We start from the raw sequence: 24,459 nt of genomic DNA on the forward strand, positions 1-24,459 counted from the left end.
TATTAGTTTTACAAATGACAGGACCTCGTATTTCTGAGAACGCTTTATACAAGCCTTGCACAAGCCCACTCTCATAAAAGCGTGTCTGTGGTGACATCCAGAGCCACAAGAAGGGGAGCGGTAGAAAGGCCCAAAGTGGTGAGGACAGCCCACAAGTGGAACTGGCAGGACCGAACCCCAAGAGGGTGGGAAGGGGTGGATACAGCACCGGAGACATGAGCCCCGGCACTCCTTCCCAGCAGTGCCTTTCTGGAGAGGCACGGGGCAGGCAGGGGGATGGGTGCCAGTCGGCGCCCGGAGGTCTGCCCGGCGCGGAGCCCCGGCGCGGGGCAGCCGCCGCGGCGCTGAGCGGCCGCCTGGGCGGGCGATGTGCGGGGCGCAGGGAGGGCAGAAGCCAGCCCCGGCCGAGCAGAGCTGAGCCAGGTAAGCGCCGTCCCACGGCACCGGGCAGAGCGGGACCACGGAACCTCCTCCTGCGCTCCCACGGAGACGCTGCTTCGCGCCGCTAGCCCAGCGCCCGGCGTGATCCATCCTGGCGTTATCTGTGCTGGAGACAGCCGGGCCCCGGTGCGCGGTGAGCGCAGAGCTCGCCTGCCCTTGGTTTGCGAGAAACACGATAAGGGGTCAAGCGCGGCCAGGGAGACGGGGCAGGGACACCGGGAGATCCCGGAGCAGCCCGGCTGCAGGAGCAGCGCTGCTGGACTGCGGCTGGACGGGCTGGAGGGGAGCGCCGGCAGCAGTTCCTCCTGCTCCGGAGAACAGCAGAGCTGCTTTGTCCAGACTGCGCTCTTTTAAAAAATCCAAGCGATTTCCCATGGAGAATCAATTTGCACAAGGGGAAGAAAAGTAGTTTTAGAGAATTTGTCATTTCAGCGTTTCATTTCTCTTCCCTTGCTGACATTATTTGTGTTTTTGTTTACATATCCTCATGAGAAGTCATCTGTGACTCTGCGTAGTGTACCCGTGAGCTGGCATGATATGACATAATGCAAGAGCTGAGATAGCCCAACACTTCTATTTTAGTTTGGAGGATATTTTAAACTTTATGTTATCCAGGGAATTTCTGAAATGTTTGTCTTCATTCCAAGCCAGAATGAAAACAATTTTTGAAATGTCGGAAGTTCCCGTGAACCAAGTAGCGAGAGCTTCCAGCTCCACCATCGTGCGTGACAGGGTGGCTGGGGGAGAGGCCCCAGCCTTTTGCAGGAGAGTGGCAGTGGGCACTGGAGAGCAGGGAATGGGTTTCTGTGCACCAGAACACCCCAGGAGGGACCTTTGGTCACTTTACTAATTCTCTCTGGTTTGTGGGGCACCAGTCTAGAAAGGGAGAGGCTCAGCAGGGCTGCAGGCAGGAGCCTGCTCCGAGTCACCAGCCCCAAAGCTGCATTTGCCAAGGCTGAGCTGCTGTGGGATAGGCAGGGCTCTGTGGGGGCCGCAGGAAGTCAGGGTCCACATGTCCCTGTGTCTGGGTGGAAAGCGCTATCAGGTTCCCAAAGTCTTTGCCTTTGCCTCTGTGCTGAGACACTCAATCCTCAGAGCTTTGTTTTGTGTACTCTGGGAACTGACAATTTGTAAAGACATGCTGCTGGGCTAATCCTCCATCAGCTCCTGGAGCAGAGGCCAGCTGGATCTGGCAGCTCCCTCCCTTCTCCCACTTCAGCTTGCTAAAGCAGTGAGTGTCTGTAACCAGTAGCTCCCAGGTTTTGACTTATACGCAAAGCAGAGCAGCAGCTTTCCCAGCCGGCAGCCGGGACTGCACAAGGCACCTTGTGCCAGTGCGGTGACCGCAGGGCGGCAATGCCGGCCCTGCCAGCGAGGTGTGTGCACCATGTGGACCCTGGAGGTGATGCCAGCCTTGGTGCTGAACTCATCTTAGCTCTCCACGCGCCTCAGCCATTGCTATGCCCTGAAAATGCTCTCAGGGAAGGGAGCTCTTTCCACAGCATGGTTTGCTGTTGTTGCACTCCACAAGCTGATGCATCAGGGAAGTGATAAAATTAGGCTCTAAAAAAGACACCTTCCTCTTTGCATGCAGGAAATCTCACAAAGGGCAAAGGGCCAAGGGTCCCTTGCCCTTCACCCCATGCACAGAGCTCACCCACAGCACAATGGGGTCTCCTGTGTTTGAGGGGGCCCTGGGAAACTGTGGGAGCTGGGTGTCCATCAGACTAGTCCCTGGAAAATGGGATCACCCTGCAGCCCTAGGTGAGAAGGTACCAGTGCCATTGCTTGGCATGTACAAGGCCTCAGATTTCAGGAAAACTCATTTTTAAGCTATTTGGGATCTGTCAGAGCAAATGAGTTGCAGTTTCTTGGTCCTGGTTTAACTCTGGGAAAGCAACTGTGTTACAAATATTTACCTGATGAGGTAAACCATCAATATCCTTGAAACTTACATTAAAAAATACTGGACTAGAGCATCTTGTGGGTTTTTCTTTTTTCCCCTGCTGATTTGTTTCACAATATGCCAGAAGCATGGCTTGAGTTAGGGCTTTGGCAGGGGCTTTTATCATGATTGATATAGTGGAAGATAGAAAAGAAATTTGGTTATCAGAGGATGCCAGAACTCAACTTCCTAGCACATACATTCAATAATGCAAAAGTTCTCCTTTAAAGGTCTCCTTAGAACAAATCCCAGTCATCACAAAACTCATGGAGATCTATTAAATTACATTTTAATAGTGGAGAACTCATTCCTGGGCCAGGTGCAGCAGTGAAAGTATGTTCTCTCTTAGGCAAAAGTAGCCTCACCTCCCATCAAAATTCTGAATGTTACCATGTGAAAAACTTACTTGGAAATGAAACCCCAAAGCTCTCAGGGCAGAGGCGCCATGAGAGACCACCCCACCACCTGCTCCACTGCCCCACTGCTTCTCTGGCTGTCTTCTTGATTCTCCTGCCCTGTGCTGGGATTGGTGTGCCTCCTGAAAAAGCCAGGCTCAACCCATCTCTTCCTCATGTGGTCATCCTGTAGATATTGAAAATATCTACAAATGCAGACACGGGTGTCTAAAGTGTCTGGTGTGCGCACTTAGCGCCGCGGTGCGGGGTTATCGGGGGTGGGGATGCAGGGGGATGGGGGATGACGGGCGGTGATGAGGGTCAGTGATACAGGGTGATGTGGGGTGATGTGAGGTGATTCAGGGTGCTGATGTGGGGTGCAGGCTGGGCCAGCCTCACCTTGAGGTCCCATATAATGAACGCATCCAAGAACTGAAAGGGGGAAAAAGGCAGAAAGAGAGAGGGCAGAGCTGCCATAGTTGTACGACCGGTCCCTCCCACCGAGGGAGCCTTTCACTCCTCATCCTCCCCATCTTGGCCTCCCCTTGCCCTGGCTCCAGGAGCCTGAACCTTGAACCTGAACCCAGTTCCTCCCTCCTGGCCTCATCCTGCTGGGCCTAACTCTTCTCTGTGTCCGTACAGTGACCAAAACTCCCAGGCAGAATTAGCTCGTTGCTCAGCACTGCATCCAATAATTATATCGTTTAAGATACAGTATGTAGACATTTCCCATCCACACCAGCAAAGCTCTTGGCTTTGCTGGAAACCTCTGCAGAACTGCTGTGTGGCAGAAGGTGGCTGGGCACAAGCCGAGACATGCGCCCTGGGCATGGGCACCGGAGAGTCCCAAGCTGTAATTAAAGTAATTACAGGTGTTCTGCAAATGGCTCAGATTATAGCAGAGCAAGCACATCACTACGGCTTTTGCTGCACAAGGTTTCCCTCCACGTGTTTTCTGCTGATCTATTCAGCTGCTTTCAGTGCAATGATGCTCCTGGGCCAACCTGAAAATGTCCCTGCCCAGGGGACAAGTCTATTGTTAGTGAGGACATGCAGACAGGCACTTCCCACCCACTGGTGTTGTGTCAGTACAACCCAGAGCACCAGCAGCCATTCTGTGGGTAAGCAGGAACATCCAGCTCATGCCTGGGGCATTTTCAAACTACCTCAGCATTTCCAAACTATCCCAAAATGCCCCCGGGGTCCCAAAACTGCCTCGAGTCCCTTCTGCTTCAGCCTGTTCTCTGTGGGCACAGCTGGGCCAAGGAGGAGCTCTGTGTCACTCCCAGTGCCAGCCCAGCCTCCAGGGCTCAGCTCTTGCTGTGGCAGGTGACCCACGGGGCGCTTGGGACTCCCAAGGTTACCAGCCTGTCCCTATACAGTGATGGGAGCCCACATCAATTACAGGCTTCCTGCATGTCCTGCCTGTGGGGTTTTGTCACACATGATGTCCCACATCTGGGACTCACCAGTTGGAGATGGCAGTGCTATTTCCATGTTGAACTGTAGCTTTTTTACCCCCAGCCGTTCCAGGGCTTACAACTATTGTGTTGGGTTTTTAATGTTGCAAGAATTTATATTGGGAAAAAAGTGCTTTTTTTTCCTCTATGCCTTGGGAAATGTCATCCAGCAGGAATGTTCCCAAGAGCCGATCATGGCTGAGAGAAGGATGGGTTTGAGCAGGGGCTGCATGTCCAGCTACCATCCCTGTCCCAGTCTCCCAGGACTGGCTCACAGGGCTGTGGCTCCCTTGGGTGCCCCATCCGTGCTCCTCAAACTCTGCCCCATGGTCCTGGGGGACATCAGCAGCAGCAGCAGAGGCAGGAGGGAGGGAGCAGATGCCGGCAGAGGGACAAGCTGCTCACAAAGCCACTCCTGCTGCAGAGGCTCTTGGTTTCATGTCCTCTTGGCTGTGCCAGTGGCCTCTTCCACTTCCAGCTCTGGATGGAGTTTACAAGAAATGCTGGGAGTCCCAGCCCTGTGGTGTGTCATCATTCAAGCTTCTCTTTAATAGCATCCCAAAGTAATTTATTTTTCCCGAACATCAAAGCCCCCCGAGTGACGCTGGGAGAGGAAGGGCTTCCCCCCAAACCCCGGTGGCTCCTGCACCCCTCTGCCCTGCTCGCGGGGGCTGGACACCCTCCTTGGCTGTGCTGGGGAAAGCGATGGTTTCAGGTGGGGCCATGGAGCCAGGGGAGGCAGAGCTGTGACACTGCACGCAAGGCGAGAAGGCAGATCTTCCCCCTGCAAACACAAGTGAGGTGTATACATATTGCCCTGCTGTGAGGGTGCTGATGCCTTTTCCAGGCTCAGCATCACAGCACAGGCCGCTTTCAGGAGCAGGTACCAAGGGAAAAAGAATTATAATGAGAAAAAAGTATCGAGGAGATGCGAGTCTGTATCTCCTTCTCTTCTGCCAGATTTCAGAGCCACCCTCCACTCTCTGGCATGCCAGGCGCACTGCACATGCAGGCAGAGCATCTCCTCAGTTGGCCCTCTGTGCTCAGGGTATCCCCCTGTTCCCCCGTGCTGCTGTCCTCCCCAGCTGCATGAGTTTTGTAGAGAGAATTTAACAGAAAAATTGCAGCAGTTCCTGCCTCTACAAACACAGCGTGCTGCTGTCCCTGCCAGCACTCCATGCTGGTTGGACTCAAGGAATCTGTGACATCCGTCCTGCTGTGATCTGTAACAATATTGGGATTAAATTAGCTTCCCTGAGCTGCAGAGAGGTCAGTGTGTAAGGCCCCTGGTTAATCCAGCAGGCCAGAGAGAACAGAAGCCTCCCTGCATTGGGAAAGGAAAACAACGGGGTCTGTTTGCAATCCATGGAGCTAATTCAAACAGCATTCCTCAAACAACAGGGGAAAAGGGCCTTCGGAGCAAATGGGAAAAGAGCGTTTCCCAACATGCGCATAATGTTGCTCCTTGGGGAGAGGGGAAATGTACAGACTGCACGGACGAGGTGCCAGAAAACCTGGCAGGCACAAGAAAGGGGTTTGAATAGCCAGACAGCTGGTGGGGCACACAGGAACTACCCCCTGCCCTCGGCATTGCAAGCCTAGAGCAGGTCAGTCCTGCTGGACCACTCCTGACCGGCCCACAGGGAGCGGGAGTGCAGGCAGGCACCCGGCTGCTGCCTGCACCACATCTGGGGCAGGATGGGGCAATTCATCCCACCCACCTCTGGGATGACAGGATCTTGCTCTCCTGTCACCTACGGAGAGTTTTACACTGAAGCAGTTTGTATGGCTCTGCAGCTTGTGGCTCTCAGCACCAATCTGGATGACGATCCAGGGACAATCCCAGATGGAGACGCTTCCAGCATGGGCTGCTGCAGGCTGCCAGTGCTGCCACCTCTGAGCGCAACCCGTGAGCAGCACTGACTGGATGAAAGCCCGGGCTTGCTTGGGAAGCAGAGGCATGCCCTGGTGATCCTATCAGGAAGTCAGCTCCACATCCTCTGGCTCTCACATCTCCCATAGAAGGCATGATCTCGGTGCCCCTGTGCCTGACCCTCAGCGCAGGCTGTGCAGCCCCTGCCAGCAATGCAGTCGTTGTCTGGCATCCAGAGCAAGTGTTGATGCAGTGAGCAGGCACTGGCAGAGCCGTGTTCCTAGGACTCAGGCTGCAGGTGTTCAGGTGTTATTACAAACAATTGCCTGGGCTATCAGTCATCCTGCAGCAGAGAACCCTCAGAGCAGCAGACCAGAAAAGACCTCATGTCCAGTCTGGGAGTGTCACAGACACTTCAGGACATACTCGCTTTCCTTCTGCTTTCCCTGTGAGTGTCTTTTCTGCTTTTTGCTTATGCTGAGATATTATCAAAGGCTGATGAGGCACCAGGGATGAGTAATGCACCCTCTGTGCCAGCTGGGAATTTGTAGGCACTGGTAGGGTTAATGCGGGTCTGAAAGAAGCTGTGGTGCTCAGTGCTGGATCTGCTTGGTGCAGACCTGGGTACACCCACAGCCCCCATGTCCTCAGCTGCACCAGGGGTGAGGGACATGGCTCCTAGTTGTCCCTGCAGTCCCCTGGGCAGGGTTGGCCTTCCCTGGATATGCCTTCCCCCCCTCATTGAGAGAGGCAGAGGGTTTTGCAAGGCAGGAACTATAGAGGGATGAAATTGGACCAAAATATGGCAGGTTTTTAATGTAGAGGAGAACCACGTACTTTAAGGGTGGGCTAGGGGATGTGGGGGAATTGGCGCTTCCTGTGCAGAGACAGAGTGAGCTTTGTGCAGAGCTGCTGCGCCTATGTCCCCACCAGAGGAGCCCGGGGAATCTGCTGTGGGTGTCAAGGAACCCTCTGAGAGTCAGAGCTCTGCTTTCAATCTGAAGTGGCTTGGCATCTTATCCTGCTAAAATGTGGAACTTCATGTCCTTTTGTACAGGAGAGAAACAACCTGTTTGAGATTAATTTAGGATCAGCCTCAACAGTCATTAGCTAAAGAAAACCAAGCCTGTAAATGAGCTCCTGTCAGAGGGGGAAGAAATGTAGGACTTGATGGTGGATTTTTTGTGCAGGGCATTAAGGCAGGATTTAGTGTGATTTACCATCCTCTGCAATGACACCTCTGGCACCAGGGAGCTGTGAGTATGTCCCTTTGCCTTCAGCCAGACCCATTGCTCTGTTGGCTAATTACTGCTGTGCTGGTAGCCCTGCTGCTGCGTCTGGGTCTGTCAGCATTGCCAGTACAGAGCTGTGACTTCGGGGTTTATTGCTCACTTAGAAACGTTTGCTTCAGACTGAAACTTGATCTACGGCTGTCAACTGAGGCTGCAGCACTCCAGTATCAGAAAGGAGGTTTGGCTGTTCAATGTGCATGAAATACAGATCTTGGGTTCATCAGATTTTTTACTCATACAGTCAACGGAGTGATGGTGTCCCTGACAACATTTGATGGTACTTGAGAATTTCCTAGAATAGAAAGTAAAAAAGCTCTAAATATAAATAGAAAAAGGTCTTTGATATGGAGACTTGCAGCAGTGACGGCTCAGCATCTGCCAACAAGCAGAACACATTCACAACACTCCTATGAGATAGCAAGGATCTCAGTGACATCATTTGCAAATAGGAAATGAGGGACATTTAACGAGCTGCCAAGGAAAATTCAGGATGAATAAAACTTCCATGTACATGAGCACTAACACATACAGCACAAAGGAAAAGCTGCAGAAAGGGTGAGTTTTCCCTCTTGCCTGTGTTTGGGTTATTTTGCACCTTTGTGTTCACAGCTGCCCCCACACAAGCGCTGTGTACAGCAGAGAACATGGTAGGTGTGTGAAGAATTCATGAGGCTCTCTGAATCTCTGTGTCTGGGGGGCTGCTTGATGCCATGTTCTGTATCCATAGCCTTGCCCTCCTCTTCCTCAGGGCTGTTGGGTCCATACCGAGTCCCAGTGAGCACACCAGGGCTCATGCCAGCAAGCTGTCAGGGATGCTTCAGTGGGGGCTCGTGGGCAGCAGAGTGTTGAAGGGGAACTGCCCTGGCCCCAGCAGGGGATCCAGGAGAGATTCAGGAGCCACCATACGGCTCATGACATCCTTTGAAAGACCCTGTGCCCTATGGCTTCCAGCTCAGGGCCCTGCAAGCTTGGGGAATCTCCCCCAGGAGACTACCAGGGTTCATGGGCATGTCATGCCAAGGGACCACCTGGCCGCTTGTCACATACCCCCGGGACAGCTTGCCAGGGCACCAGGGCTCTCAGCAGAGCACCATGGCCTTGAGCATCACTTTAGCCCTGCGAGAACTGGGGATGAGGGTCAGTCATGGCTGGGCACCAGCTGCCGCCAGCCATGCAGCACTGCTGGCCCTCGGGAGGCTGGTGGACACCAACTCCTCTGTATGGCTTGTACAGGGACAATGGGTCCAGCACGGCTCCTGGGAACACCAGCTGCCGCCTGAGCCCTGGTGCAGGATCTGCTCATCCCACCAGGTATGATGGGGCTCAGGGAAGGTGCCTGAGCACTGATGTCCCCTGTTCACCTGCGTGAAGTGGGGTCTGTCACGTGTCCATCCTGGAGTGCAGGTGGAGGAGGGAAAGGGAGCTGACAGCACAGGGAGGAGAGCTCCCAGGCTGCTCAGATGTGCCGGAGGGCAGGTGTCCCAGGCAGTCCCACTGCAGCCATGCTGTTCTTCTGAGCAGGAGTGTTTCCTCCTGCTGCACAGCCAGCAATGGAAAAACAACCAGGCTCTGAGCTCTTCGCCTTCATGCCTTCCCCCCTCCAGAGGATAATAAGCTGCTTTTAATATCTGACATGTTTATTAACAGATGCAGCTGTGACAGCTGATGACTTCATATGCCACTTACCACTAAAATGTTAGTAATAACTCAGAATTAACTGTCATAAATAAAAAAGACTACAAAGACAACTTGATGGTGTGTCACTCTGCAGTAATTTACTGAGACCCTGTTGGCTCTGGATGCGAGGCTGGAAGGTCCTTTGTGGAGCTCCAGTCCGGGTTTTGCAACAGTCACAATATTTTGGCTGGATATTGTCTTAGGAGGTGGTACTAGTGGGGTGGAATTCCCTCATGCAGGAGTTTGCACTGGATGCCTTTACAAAGCTGGATACTCTGGTAATAATAATAATAAAAAGCCCCTACCCAGTGGATGGGGACGGAGTCTACAGATTGAGCCCAGGATTTATTAATGTGCAAATTGCTCTGATATGATCACATATTTTCTGCTTTGCATACGCAGGGAGCAGCGTGGGCTGATGGAGTAGGAACTAGCCTGAGCAATCTTTACGAACTGAGATCCTGTACATCGCAGAAGGGTTTGTTTCTCCGTGCAAAACCTGGGACCCTGTTAGAAACCTGCTTTAAAAAACGAGTGACCAAAATACCCAAATGCACCAGACTTCTCCATGAACTCGCCATGAATATATTTTTCATTTTTTTTGACAGAAACGTGTGTGTTACTTTCTCTGGAGGAACTGAGGAATTTTGTAGTTGGGCTTATAGTATTTTAAACCTGAGAACCCCGTAAGTCTTTTCTGCAATGATGAGGGAGTGACAAGTTGGAGGTAAGGGCTTCAGCATGCATGTTTGTGTCGATGGAGCTTTTGCAATGTGGCTGCTAATGAGGAACGCGAGCCGTGTCAGCATCTGACTGCGGGTTTGCCTTGTGCAACGTGGATAATGAGTTCAGACAATGAGAGCTGTGTGAAATCACAGCACGATCTGTGGGATCCCCTTTCTCCCCCCCTCCCCCGAGGTGCGTGGGGCTTGCAGGGAAGCTGGGCTGCTGCTCGTGTCCCCTGCCACTGTGTTACCGTCCCGTTTTGGGGAAGGGGACATGGAGAGCTGGTCGGCACATTGATCAGCTTGCTGGAGCTCGTAACCAATTCTGGACCAGCTGCAGGGTCCCTTCGACCACGGTGCAGCGGGTGGCCGTGCCCTACTGCCCTCCCACTGATCGCAGAGACAGGAGCAATGGGAGGACGGGACAGTTAAGCTGCTGCTGTCTCGGTACTGTTGTAGCTACACCTAACCCAGCCTCCTGCCACGCACCCACGGGGGCACAGCAGGCGCTTGGAGAGCGTGGGGTAAGTACAGGCTCTGTGGCGTTTTGAATGGGGGATCAGTGGAGAAATAGTTAATAGCGATTACGGCAATAATTAGACGTGGTGTGAGCAGCTGGTGCCGATGTGCAGGGGAAGTGCTGCTGGATCCAGTGCTGGCTGCCATGGGTCAGTGAGGGCTCCCGTAGCTGGGCTGGGACGCAGCTCCCCAGCAAGGGTGTGGGTGAAGGTGATGCCTCAGCCTTGGTTCTCTGTGCTGATGGAGCTAGGTGCTGCAAGATGTGAGTGTGGGTGACTGGGGATTGGTCACCCCTGGGCTGCTGGAGTATTTTATAGGCTCAGGCATGTATGTTCCCTTGAACGGCCCTGGGTATAGAGGATCACAGTGTTCAGGTGATGTGGTTTGGGTTTAAAGAGGCACCTTACAGTAAAAGGCTTTGAAATAGCGTAATACTGGCAGCAGAAAATGCTGCATGACAAGGCACACATGGAGCCTCCACTCTGTTGCACAGGGGTCAGCAGGTACTCACGCAAAAAAATCCTGCCACATGGAGGTCTGTGAACTTGGGGCAGCGCTTATAATGCAGTTTGGGATGGCCAGGTCTGCGCTGATATCCTGTAGGGACTGGGCACTTGCAGTGAAACGTCTACCTGGAGGGTTCTCCATTTGGAATGATTTTGTCTGAAGTCCATTGGTGACTCTGGAGTGGATGAACTCCTGACTCCATCCTCTCACCCCACTGTGGGGCCAAGATTGTGAAGGCTGGGTGGGAGGATGGCAGCAGCACTGCAGGCCTGGGAATGCCAGTGCTGCAACATGCCTGGAAACCACCCTGGAAAAAAGGCTCGTTTCAGCTGGATCAGCTCCCTGGCCCCGGCGCAGCCGCTGCGAGAGCAGCAGCACCACCCTGAGGGACGCGGCGGGGAGCAGCCAGGGTGCAGGCACCCGCTCTGGAGATACGGGGCAGTGATCCCCTGAGCGCAGCCAAAACGAGCCGGCCGTGCCAGCGTGTGCAGGCAGCAGCTGAGCCCAGCATAAACCCCACGTTTCCATCAGCCGAGCTAGATGTGAGCTGGCAGAGCTCTTCCCGTACCGTGAGGCTGGGGCTGCGGTGAGCAACAGAGCCGAGGGCCGGGTCAACCCTCCTGGCCTATGGGGACAGCCCCGGAGTGGGACAGAGGGGACCATGCAGCTGAGAGAGGTGGCACTGGCAGCAGAGACCCTTCCTCTGTGTGGTGTGAGGGTGACCTGTCATCTTGCCAAGGATGAAAGTGCCTGTCTTTGCCTAAGGCCTAGCAAATACCAACAGGCTTCCTGTCATACCCACCACCAACCTGCCTTCAGGAAAATCCTCTGGGACTGCAGCTTCCCCACATGCCCATGGGCAGCAGGGTGGCAGGGGCTGGCTGCAGGATGTCCTTCATTGCAAACCACCCTGAGCACTGCCAGGCCTGCAGAGCTCTGAACTTGGTCCCCCTGTTCTAGTGGTGCAGGGTGCTGTCATCCCACAAAACAGCAGAATTTGGATGGGCTCAGTCCAGGCTGGCAGCAGCAGCTGGTCTGGAGGACACCCTGACTGCCTGCTCACTCCCTCCTGCTGACCGCGTGCTCCGTCCTGCCACACGCCCAGAGCTGAGGCTGCGGGTTGTTTTTCCCAGTTTGTTTTCCTCTGTTGCTGGAGTTGATGCTACTCCTGGCTCTACAAGGCTCAGATTTCCCAGGCAGCGATGTCTCCGTGGGAGAACCACAGCACTGGGAATCCCTTCAGGAAGCTCCACTTGGCAGATGGTTCCTGTGCACATGGCCAAGCAGAAAGCCCCAGGTGCTGCTCCGGGCTTTGCCCTGGGCTTCAGGCTTTGGGTCTGCCTTTGCAGATCAGCACAGCAGCTCATGGTTCACCAGGCTCCTGTGAGCCTGGAAATATATGTTTACAAAACTGGCAGGAAGGGTCTGGGGTGGAAGGAGCTGTAAGCCCTTGTTTGCATGCATTTACATAGAAATAAGAGGGGAATTGCTATTGAGCTGAATGTGCACACTTGTTGTAGGATGAGCCTCAGCACCCCTGACTGTGCTTCCTGGTTTGCGTCAGACACCCCTGCTCCCCACACCCAGGGCTATAGCTGACATGGTGTGTGTCCCCCCCTCACCTCCTGGGGCACCTGCTGAGCATGTCCTGGCTCAGCAAAGGGCCTTTAGGGAGCCAGCCCTTTTGGGGGAAGAGCCAGATTTTCAGTGCTCTGGTCTGTGCTACCCCAAATTGGGCTGTTCTGTTTCCTGGTCTGAAATTTGGTTCTGCTGTTCTGGTGAGTTACTGATCTGTGGGAGGCTCAAAGCCACCCGAGCTGTACATAAGAGACACAGGTTTGCTGCTCCCAGGACTGCAGTCAGATCCCCAGGCAGCATCCTGGTCTCAGCACAGAACTGTGCCTGCCAGGGTGATTCCAGTGCAATTCCAGATGCTGCTCTAGTTCTGTGGAGAAGCGGCAGGCATGGATCCTGCACCCTGCTTCAGGGCTCTGCCTCCTCCTCCAGAGCAGCGTGCTGCCTCTGCACTGGCATGAGGGCCATGGAAATCCCCCTGTAAAACGTTTCCTGATGTTTTACAGCACTGAAGCACAAGCACTCCTGGAGGGAGGCCTGTGGCACTATGGAGCACAGCGTTACTTGGAGCAGCTACTGTGCCAGGCACTGTGCAAGGCGGGCAAAGAGCTGGTGCCGAGTGGAGCCACGGCTGGAGCTGGGGGCTGGAGCTGCAGGGGCTGAGGGGCTGCTGACCCCCAGAGCAGCTCCCACTGCCAGGCCAGGGCAGAGGGGTGGTCATGAGCAGCAGCCTCTCCTCAGCGTATTCACCATCAGCGGGTCACAGCATAGCTCCGCAGATGCGGGGAATGCAGTGCAGGAGTTAGTGGAAGAAGTCAGACCTCAACAATGCTGTGGATAGCTCTGCTGCCAGATTGGGCTTTATTATTTTATTTTTTCAGTGAAGTTTATGGGTTGGGGATTTTGCAGAACTTGGCACTAGGATCTAATATCAAATGAAGACCTTCTGGTTCGGAAATTTGACTTAATGCAGCCTTCTTTTATTGCTTCAAGGATTAAGCAGAACAAAGTGGCTCTGCCTGTGCATGTGCAGAGATGTTTGCTGGAGGCACGTGAGACACCCTGTGGCAGCTGTGATGGCCAAGCCAAGCATGGTGGGACCTTCCACTGAAGAGGGTTTCACAGTGCTGCTCCTGGAGCATTAGCCCTGCCGACAGGAAAACAGCCCTTGGGAACACAGCAGAAGAGAGGGACTTTCCCAAAGAGAACAAGGGCCCAAACCTGCTCCCTCAGCCCTGGCTGCTTCTCTCCCACGGTGGGGCTGGCAGAGCAGGCAGGGAGCTCTGCCATGGGGTCACCAGCGCAGGCAGTAGGGTGCAGGCAGAGCAGACAGCGGGCTCAGGGAGCACCAGCAGTGTGGGCACATCCCTGTGTGCCTGTGGAACAGGGACAATGGATACCCAAGTGCCATCATTGGTATTTGAGGGGCCTGTTGAAAGCTCCACAAAGGCAGGCTGGGGAATGAGCCGGCAGCACAGAGCTGCTGTTGCCACCCACAACCTTGCAGAGCCAGACTCTGCCCTGGGGCTGGGATGGCTCAGGGTGGTCTCTCCTGGGTGCTGTCCCCTGGTGTGGGGCTGGAAGACATGGGATCAAACTAACCCGTGTGAGACCCTGCAAAACCATGACTCTTCCTGCAGGAAGCCAGTTTCTGCATATTCACACCCCTCACTGACTACCAAGAGGAAATTCAAATTCTCTATCCAGCTTCAGGACCTGGAAACCCAAATTCCCCACCTCACAGCTGGTGCCCAGCTGGCTGTTGGCAGTGACCTGGCAGTTCCCAGGAGTTCATTCCTAGTGCTGCTGTAACCAGGTTTGTCCTGCCTCCAGCATCTGGTCCTTCTCTCCGAGGCTCAATAAACCTTTGGAGAGCCCGTTTACATTTCAGATCCCTGGTACATCCAGCAACAGGCAATATATCAGCAATTTAGTTATTGTGGATTACGTCTCAAATATCCTGGGGATATAATGTTGGTCTTTCTCACCTTGTGTGTAGGAGGACTAATGGCAAATTATCTGGATGGTTTACATTTTCTGGTTTGTATTGGAGCTCCCAAGGACCAATTTATCCTGATTGAATTGCAAACAAGGCTTAGTGCCATCTCAGATTCAGGGGCCAGGTCTCCCCATAAATGAATTCAGAGCAATTCAGGTTACCCCAAATTCTTCCTGTAGATGGGATAATGGTATAAATCCTGCTGATGTTTAGACTGGAAATTGTTTGTAGCAACCTGAGCTTGACTGATATGACAGAACTGCTTGGCTGCAGTAACAGAAAGAATCATAATTCGTGTCCTGTGGTGAGGATGGGAAGAGCTGGCAGTCCAGCCAGACGGCTCACCACAGACCCCCAGGTGCTCGTGGGGGGGATTTGGAGACCTGTGGATCGTGTGTGATGACCTGCCAAGACACTGACTCTGCAGCATCTAGAATGCCAGTGGCCTTTCTGTGCTGAGGGAACAGCTGTGGCCAAGCCCAGGCTCTCTTTGGGCTAGAAAGCAAGGAAACAAGGAGGAAAAAGCGTGTGCTTGCTCGGTTTGTGCCGCGGTCTCAAGGTTTCCCACGGCACCTCCCTGCCCTGACTGCCCAAGCCCTCGGAGATGGGGTATGTGGTGGTGGCACAAGCTTCATGCTGGCTCTTGGCACGCTGGGGCTGTGTTTGCTCCCTCCGGACATCCATCCCTGCTGCTGTCCCCACGCTGGGGGACTGTGCCCAAACTGTGAGTGTTGTGTAAACACGGCGTGTGCTTCCTGTGAACGCGCTTCACCCGCAAAGCCGCCGTAATTAAAAACCGGGGGCCGCGGGAGCAGGGGCGGCACCACGGTCCCTCCGGAGCCGCTGGCACTCGGCACTCATTTGGGGAGAGTTTGGGTTGTGCTGCACTGACGTGCCTGCTCACGCCCGCTCGCATCGCCAGGGTCCTGTGGCTGTGCTATGCATGGCCGGGCTATCCCACACCACCTGTCCGGAGGGACCCTCCTGACCCGCTGCCCCCACCTCGCAGGGAAGCCCGGCGCCGTGCCCAGGTCCCTGCACAAGGTGCAGAGGAGCTGCGGAGAGCCCCGCTCTGCACAGCTTCCTGCTCCGTAAATACTCTCGCAGCCCGGCTTGAGCACTTGACAGTGTTTATAAAGCAGCTTGCAGCAAACAGGCTTGGAAGTGCAGAACAAGTTGGTGTTTACACAAGTGACTAATTATTTATTTGAAAATCCTGTGGACGAGCCGTGGGCTGTAACGACAAGCACATGGGGAGGGCTGGGCTCCTGCCCCGGCAGTCGCAGCAGGGACACAATGAAAAGTTCGGAACCACCAGGGCGGGGGGGACCAGTGGCTGTGGCCCCACAGCGCCCGATGGCCGCCAGCTCTGCCGGCACAGGTGAGCCAGTGCTGCTGGGAGGTGCTCACAAGGGCACAGCTCAGTGTCATGGCATGAGCTGCCACAAGGTCACATCTCCCTGCAGCAGCTGCCGGCCCACACCTGCTGCTGGGGCAGCCCCCTCCCTCCAGGTGTTCTGCTGTGTAGCCATAAGCACCCTTAGGTGGGCCGGAGCGGGGGGCTGCTTGGGCCAATGGCCTCTCAGCAGGTCCCTCACCCAGGGTGGGCCAGGGAGGGGACCGGCCCCCTGGGGACCGAGTCCATCCCAGGCTGAGGCCGGGCTTGCTTCCAGCACTGTCGCCACCAATCGTTTGGGGCATCGGTGATTGCGCAGTTATTATAAAGGGATTAAAACAATTTTCTGTTTCATTTGACTTCACAGAGCAAGTGTTGTCGCCTTTATTTCCACACAATGTCTGCCGTTGGCAGGGCTTTGCTCTGCCAGCTGTAGAGAAGAGTGGGGCCTGGCTTGGCAGTGCCAGAGCTCTTGGTGCAGCATGGAACTTACCCTTCCTTCACACCAGGCACAGGGAAAACCACTTGAAATCTATAGGGAAAATGCCCTGTCAGCAGCCAGCTGGAGCAAAGGCTTGGGCACTCTCAGGAAAGGATGGTACATGTGGAGTCCTGGGTGCTGGCTGGCCGTCAGGCAACTGGGCTTCCTTTCTCTCTCCAGAAGTTCACGCAGAGCCCTTGGTTTGCTGCCCAGCCCGTCCTGCTGGTGTTGCCATCCCATCACTCTGTCCTGCCAAGCATGTTGGGCCTCTCTGCGCCATGGGTTGGTGAGGGCAGTGCGGCACTCGCAGCCGCACTCGTTGCCCAACACAGCCGTGCTCGCTGCCCCACACTGGGCTGTCTCTGCTGGGGGGCCGTAGGAGCCGGTGAGCCTGGGGCAGAGCAGCTCCTGCACTCGGCCCTGTGCAGGCACAGTGCTGACCCTGCCCTGTGCTTCAGGGAATGGGAGATGGGAGGTTTGGAAATTGCCTCAGAGCAGAAACACAGCATTTTGGGTAGCTTGCAGAGGATCCCACCCTGTCCCCAGACAGTCCCAGCCCTGGCTGGGGACTGCGGGCTCACTCTCTGCTAGGCTTGACTACCAGCCCCAGAGGTGCCCACTTGATGGGAAACATCTTGTGTGCCTGGCACCCGCAGCAGCCATCTGCTGCTTGGGGAGGGTGGCCCAGGGGTCTGGCTCTATTTTAAACAAGTTCCAGCTATAACTCTTTGCAGCACTGGCAGATGGCAAAGCTGCGCTGAGCATTTCGACGGGTGCTGATTATTAGCAACAGGGACTTATGGATGAGGCTGGAGCACAGTTCTCCCCATACCGTTCCGGATGCCACTGTCTACCAGCATGTTCAGCTCACCCTACAACCCCCGTGCTCGCCCCCAGCCATTGTGGGAGTGATGCTGTCTGTCAAGTTAACCTGTTCTCCTCTTCTTTTGCAGTTCCTGCCAGTGTACTTGGAAACTGCAAGCAGCTAACGCCCGCTGCCAAGCCCCTGATGGGACTAGGGCCAAGCTCCTGCACTCCTGACAGGGATGAAGGTAGAGCCATGTTACCTGCTACCTAAGCTCGCTGGTGCTGATGTAGCTTGTGGATATGGTCCCAGACCCGGCTCTGTGCACAGACTCTCAGCTCTGATCCCACCTGAGACGATTTAGCGGCAGCAGAGACCCCAGCTGTGGAGCACGCTCCCACGACCACCCCACGACGGAGGGGTTGCAGCACTGGAGAGTTACTATGCAGCTTGGACTGCTTGTGGTGGTGGTTTTTCTAAGCTCAATGGATCTAACAGGCAGCAGCAAAGTGGTGAAGGGCAAGAGGCAAAGACGAAGTATGTATGAAATGCTTTTCTTCTCTACTTCCTCTCATGATGCCATGAGGGTCATGCTGGTGTGAATGTGTTTATAACACAGGGAGCTGGGCAGGGCCTGTGGTGCCCCAAGAGCCCACCGAGCTCCCCCAGTCCCACTCCCAGGCAGACACGCACTGCCATGTCCCCTGACGTGCCACAGCTCTGAGATGCAGTGTGCCCTGAGGTCACAGGGGCGTCAGCTATGCCTCCAGCTCAGAGGGTCCCTGGTGGGGCTTGTGCAGGGCAGCCAGGCAGAACTGGCACAAGAGCAGCCATGGGCATTTGCCCTCCTTTATGAAAGCTCATGTTAGAACTGTTTTACATTAAAACTGTTTTAAATTAAATTATATAAAATTGATTTTATATTAAAACTGGGACTGCTGAGCCCTGGAAGAACAAGGAAAACCTGACGTCATGGCTAATGCTATAAAGGGCAATTTCCAGCAAGGGCCCAGTTTATACCTTTGCCATGGATGCTGAGCTTGGCACCAGGGCCCAGCACTGCAGGAGGGATGGGGCTGGATCGCTGGGGGTCCCTGTGTAGAGGGGCCAGGGCCCACAGTGCCAAGGGGGTCCCAATCTAGACCAGTGAACCCTCTTGGCAGCTGGGGGCTGAGGACCCTCCTGCCTTGAGTGTCTCTTCCCAAGGCTGCAGCAGCCCCCACACCCACAGGCCCGGCAATGGGGCTGGGGCAGGCTGCAGGGACTGCCAGGCTCTTGAGTCATGGCAGGGGGACAGGGCAGCTCTCTTACCTCTAGTCCTGGCATGTGAACACTGTGCTGCTCCGCGCTTGCTTTTGAAGTGTAGTAAACACGGTATTTAAAAGAATACATCTTTTAAATACACAGCTTTTCTATAAACAAGGACATGGCTTGCATAATAAACTAATAAAAATAACCTGCATTCTAGCCTGCAAAGAATGCGATTGGTTTCAAAACAAGCAGCATTTTATATGATAATTAAAAGCAGAAAACTCTCAAGACATGGGATTGAGTATTTTTCTTGGACTGAACGCAGGAGCTGAGAACACATCTCTATTTTGGGGGCAGTGACACCTCCCACTGCCAGAGAGAGTTTAACATAGGCAGGGTCAGAGTGAGATCCAGCCTGGGACGCAGCATGGATGGAATTAGTCAAACAGTTTTGCTCCAGGACCGTGCAGTCTGGTCCCTGCTGGTCCTTGGCATGGAGGCACCGCCAGCTCCGAGTGGGGAGGCAGCAGGAGGTGCAGGACCCCTGGGCACTTGCCCGTCATGAGTGTCTCCCCGCCGTGGGCATCAGGGCTGATGGGCAGGGCTGGGAGGCAGTGGGCTGGGGTGGACAGTGCTGGGGCTCCGGGCACAGCTGGTGGCTGCTTCTGGGTCCTGCTCCTCAGCACGGCCACTGTCGTGACTCTCATGCTTGTGCTCGGCACAGCGCCGGCGCCTGTGGGCATCAGGGAGTGGGGCCATGGTGTCTGGCCGGAGCAGTCCTGGGAGTGTGTCAGTGCTGCAGGACCCTGGCCCTTGCTCTGTCCCAGTTCCTGCCCTTCCTGCCAGTGGTTTGGGGTCACAGCTGGTGCCTGCAGAGCCCAGCACTAACCACTGCCTCTCTCCTGCTCTTCCAGTCAGCACTGAGCTGAGTCAGGGCTGTGCCAGAGGTTGTGACCTGTGCTCTGAGTTCAATGGGTGCCTGAGGTGTTCCCCCAAACTCTTCATCCTTCTGGAGCGGAACGATATCCGACAAATTGGGATTTGCCTGCCTTCTTGCCCACTGGGATACTTTGGCCTTCGCAATACGGACATGAACAAGTGCATCAGTGAGTGTGGGGCTGGGAGGGAACGGGCATGGGCAGGTGGCAGTGTTCTGCAGGGCAGCACGTGCCTGTGCTCAGGTGCAGGAGGTGCTGTGGCTGTATGGAAGGGGAGAGGCAGGGCTGAGCATGGCAGCCATCTGCCTGACAAGAACCCCGCTCAGCACCACATGGGCATGCTGTGGACCTGGGATCTTGCAGGACCTCTGGGCAGTTTTGTTATATGGGCTGCCAGACTGGCACTGGTTTCCTTTGGGAGGGGGGAGATCCTTTCAAGCATTTAGTGCCTCTATTGCTTCTCTACTGCTCACCAGACTCAGGCAGCTCTGAGTGAAATCCTTGGCTTGCATCTTGTAGCCAGAGCACCAGAAAGAGCTGGACATGGAAACATGCGATCACTCCCCTGGCAGGTCCATGCACAGCATCCTCATGGCCAGGTTTCCATCTAACTCCCTTTCCATGCAGCCTGTCCTGTAGCTGCAGCTGGAGCCGGGACTGTATCCTTTTCACTGTCCCGTTTGGCTGACTGATGCTCAGCTGAACAGCAGCCCAAAACTTTCCCATCCTACCTGATTCTGTCCTGGCAGTGGCTGCTGCTGGATGTGAGAGCTGCAGCACAGGGCTGTCCTGCACAGGAAATGGTGCAAAGAAAACTCACTTCTGAGTGGCACAGCCAGGCCTGGCAGGACGCTCAGAGACATGCCCTGGCTGCTGCAAGACCCCTGGGAGCCAGGACTGGGCTCTGGTTGGCTTCATGAGTCTTTTGTTCACATCAGACTACATGATGGCTTTGGTGTTTGGTTTTTTTTCCCCAGAATGCAAAATTGAGAACTGTGAGTCCTGTTTCAGTCGAAACTTTTGCACAAAATGTAAGGAAGGTTTGTATTTGCACAAAGGGAGATGTTACGTCACATGCCCCGAAGGCTACGCTGCTGCCAACGGCACCATGGAGTGCAGCAGTCCTGGTAAGCAGCCTCGGGTCCAGCCCTGCGCTCGGCGTGTCTGGTCGTGGGTAGCGCTGCAGGGGGATTTAGGTGATGAACTGAACCCCTCATCATACCCGTGTTGAGGGGGTGACAGCACAGCCCTTCATGGGGCAGAGCCCTCTGGAACCAGCCTGGATGGGGAGCAGCCCCTGGTGTTTGTGAACTGTGACCCAGAGTTGGTGTGTTCTGGCAAGGAAGGGGGTGCTCAGGGACTTAGGAAGCAGCTGAGGAAACACACACTCCCTTGCAGCCTAAGGTGGGGGAGAGATGCAATGGTGGGTTCTGGGATGGCCTGAGTTGGCAACCCAGGAATGGGAGTTACAGCTGGGCTCTCTTGTTATCCTGGCAGCACAATGTGAAATGAGTGAGTGGGGGCCATGGGGGCCCTGCTCCAAGAAAAGGAAGCTCTGTGGCTTCAAGAAGGGCAATGAAGACCGAACACGGCGGATTCTGCAGGCTCCCTCTGGGGATGTGTCTCTGTGTCCTGCAACCACGGAGGTGCGGCGATGCACTGTGCAGAAGAACCAGTGCCCCGAAGGTGAGCAGAGGTGGAGTGTCTCGCCATCCCTCCCCACACCCTATATAGGTCAGGCACAAGTACTCAGCCAACTGTCCAGTGTCACAAATGTGCTGTGCAGCTCCCGACCCCTCTGAAGTGCAGGGGATACAGATGTGACAGCAGCTGGAAGAACTGCAGGTGGAAGGGGCACAGCGCCCAGGGGGTGATCCTTGGCACAACTTGCCATGTGTGCCACAGGTTTCAGCTGTTTTAGCTTCTTCCCTGGCCAGAGAGCAGCCAAGGGTGCATGCCTGCGTGCTGCCATGATGGGAGTTGCCTTCTCTACCAGAATGCTTAGGTCTGTTTTTCCCAGGAATTAGAGTGTCTTCAGGAAGGATGGTGGTCTGGTTATCTTGTTACAGAATGGACAAGGATTGCAGCTGTGTTGAGTGTTCTGAGGGGAAACAGTTCTGAGCAGTAACGAAATGCACAGGAATTAGCCAGAGGGGCAGGGGGAGGTGGAGATGGCCAATCTGTTCCCTGATGCCTCACTCCACTTCACACTGCCCCTTTGCTTTACTGCAGGGAAAAGGAAGAAAAAGGAAGAGCAAGGAAAGCAAGATAATGGGAATAGAAATCGGAAAGACACCAAAGACACTAAGTCTGGCACCAAGAAGAGGAAGAACAAACAGAGAGGGGCCATGGTGCCCACGACGCCCGCTAGCCCTGCCCTGTAGCTGGCCCTGTGCGTCACCTGATGGCAAGACTCCATTGCTGCTATGTATATGAAAGCTTTATTGAACAGAGCACTGCTACACCACGTACACATGTCCAGAGACAGACACATATTCCAGACTGACCCACAGACCGACAGAGGCCACACACACAATACTTAAGGAGGCTGCACACACACCCCGCCCAGGACTGTGGAAGAACGCTGCTGAGGAGTGGGAGCATACACAGAGGCTCCCCCAGGGCTCTGTGGGGACACTGCGGGGAGGAGAAGTGGAGCATGAACCAGTGAAGGACCCAGACATGGGATTGATTTCATGATCAAAGGTCTCAACTGGAGCCCGAGCACACAGCCCCAGCACAGCCGCACTCAGCCAGGGGATGAGACTGAACCCCACATGGCCACTCTCCCTGACCTGGGACCCAGACACACACAGCAGTGGCCTCTTTCTCTTCCTCCACCCCTTATTTTGTGTTTTAAGCTGTATGACTTTATCATTGCGAATACATGTTAAAAGTTTGTGGTAAGAGGTCAGTGGTATCTGCCCTGAATCTGCTTCAAAGAATTATTTCAAATTAAAAAACAAAACAAAACAAAATCAAAATGACAACCAGCTTCCTGAGTGTGTGGTTTCTACCTTGGCCCCTATGGAGGCTGGTGTCCCACAGGACAGAGACTCAGTTGTGGAAGGGAAACTCACCAGAGCTTTAAGAAAATCCCAGAAAATGCTGCCAGCTGCACTGCAGCCACAAATCAGCCATCCTGCGTGAGGGACCCCAGCTGCACCCCGCTGAGCCCCGAGGAATTCCCCACTGAAGGATCCAGTTAACACACAGCAGATTGAGAAAATGAGAGGTTACAACAAACCGCAGGTTGCTGAAACATTGTGACTCTGCTCAGACAGTCACAGCTGTGGGACAGTCTCAGGCTGGGGACAGCTGGTCCGGCTGCTGGACACCACCCTGGAGTATGGCAGGAGGGAGGCAGGTGGGAGGGGGAAGGCACAGCTCAGGTCGTGCAGAAGAGAAACAAATTTTTAAGTTGGGTAGAAACTACTTGTCTGCATCCCACTGGCTGGAATTCCCTGGATTCTCCTGCTCTGCGAGAGCTGACACCTGAGCAGAGGAACTGGGACAAGGACTGTGCAAGACAGACCTAGCGAGCCCTGCATGGGATGCATGGGAACACTGTCTGCTCTGCTCAGGGAGTTCTTCCTTTGGCTGTCTCCCCACTCACTGCCCTGGTACTTTAAAATGTGCTTTCTCTGTATAAATATGTAGAGATACATTTAATTTCTTGAGAGTTCAGCAAAAACTCTCTGGTCCCGAGGGATGGTGCTGTGGCTCACAGAGATGTGCCCAAGGTGGATCAGGGACATGCTGCTGGAGCGCCAACTCCCCCAGTAGGGCAAAGGGCAGGGGAAGCCTCACCCCAAACTAACCCTGGTGAATCCAATCTTCGCTGCACTCACTTCCATACCACCCTCTGCTCTGTGGTTTTGGAGGGCAGAGTGAGCCAGTGGGTGTGCAGGGTAGCCTGCGAGAGAGCACCCTGTCCCTCTGAGGGGTCACCTGCCCACACCCACAGCCCTGGTTCTCTCCTGTGGCTCGTGACGCCCACTGTGGACTCAGCTCCAGCACAGGACACCCCAACTCCTTTCACCCAGCCACTCCAGGGCTGGCTTGGTTCAGTGCAGGGTGTGGAGGCTGCACAGTTGTTTCGGCTCCAGAGCTGTACCAAGCTCTCTGTGACTGCTCTGCTGGCAGAAAAACCTTTCAGCCCATCGTCCATTTTGTGTTTAAGTAAACAAGAAGCTGTTATGTCTTTGAAAGGGGATTCCATTTCAGCACGATGATAAACGACCAGCATACCAAGCAGGGGGAGAAAGAGGTTCTTAAAAGTCATCCTTTCAGTTGTTTATGGATCATGTTCGTATGATTTCTGAAAGCTTAGCTGAATGATCCAATCCTACCCTATTTTCTAGCCTGTGAGAGAAGTATTTTGTTTGTGCCATGGCATGGCACGTAAGCAGAACCATTTTCCCTTCTACTTTTACCAGCACCCACCAGTCACCCATTGGTGAACCTCAGCTCGCTCACTCGCTCTGCCTCCCTCCTGCTGCCATATCCCCATCTAGTTCTCAGCGAGGATTAAGGAAAAGAGAGTGCATTAGGAAAGTTTTCTATATGAGGCACTGGTAATGACTTGATTCTCTACAGTAACTCCTGACACTATTAGCACAACTATTTCAAAACTAAACTGCATATAATAAATCAACAGAACCTATTTTAGAGAACTCTAGGGATTATTAGAAAAACTGACAAACTTCTTTCTGTTGTAGCCTTTCCCCTACTTCCTTCCTTTTTTCATAGCAAAATGGGAAGAAAAAGGGACAAAGGTAACAGGAAGTTTAAGATGCATATTAAGACTATCCAAGATTTTTCAGTAGGGTTGATTTTAAAATTAAATTGTTTTAGAACAATTAGGAGAAAAAATATAAAAAATAAATCCAATTTCTTTTCTTTTTTTGAATCAGCTCAAGAATTGTGCTTATTCCCACTCCCAGAGAGCTAGTTCAGTTATGAATTTAGGAACATTTTTCCTTTGACCAATGTGAACTGCACGCTGAGCTCCCCAGTCCAAGCTGAGATGTCCTTAGCTGGGTGATGTCACCTCAATTCACACACATGTGAACGCTCTCTTTCCACACACTAAATAACCCTGTTGTGGTGTTCTCTCCACGGCATCACTGTAAAATACACATCTTTAAACAAATAAATCAATAAATGGGTTTGCTGAA

The 24,459-nt window shown here is 54.0% G+C and overlaps 1 protein-coding gene across 6 annotated transcripts; it reads left to right on the top strand.

The window, feature by feature from the left end:
- RSPO1 (R-spondin 1) lies at window positions 1–24,459 on the top strand. Of its 6 annotated transcripts, XM_032132506.1 has the most exons (8): window positions 8,873–9,361; window positions 9,486–9,561; window positions 9,692–9,810; window positions 17,239–17,337; window positions 19,256–19,447; window positions 20,257–20,406; window positions 20,777–20,965; window positions 21,512–24,459. In XM_032132506.1, the coding sequence occupies exons 4-8, from the start codon at window positions 17,295–17,297 to the stop codon at window positions 21,661–21,663; spliced, it is 726 nt and encodes a 241-aa protein (XP_031988397.1). In that variant the 5' UTR covers window positions 8,873–9,361; window positions 9,486–9,561; window positions 9,692–9,810; window positions 17,239–17,294; the 3' UTR covers window positions 21,664–24,459. The 6 variants fall into 6 exon arrangements, with proteins under 6 accessions (XP_031988399.1, XP_031988391.1, XP_031988397.1 ...); XM_032132505.1 differs by having other exon boundaries at window positions 9,486–9,810; XM_032132508.1 differs by lacking the exons at window positions 8,873–9,361; window positions 9,486–9,561; window positions 9,692–9,810 and adding an exon at window positions 1–138.

Source organism: Corvus moneduloides, chromosome 23 (genome assembly GCF_009650955.1).
Source record: "Corvus moneduloides isolate bCorMon1 chromosome 23, bCorMon1.pri, whole genome shotgun sequence".
NCBI classification, from domain to species: Eukaryota; Metazoa; Chordata; class Aves; order Passeriformes; family Corvidae; genus Corvus; species Corvus moneduloides.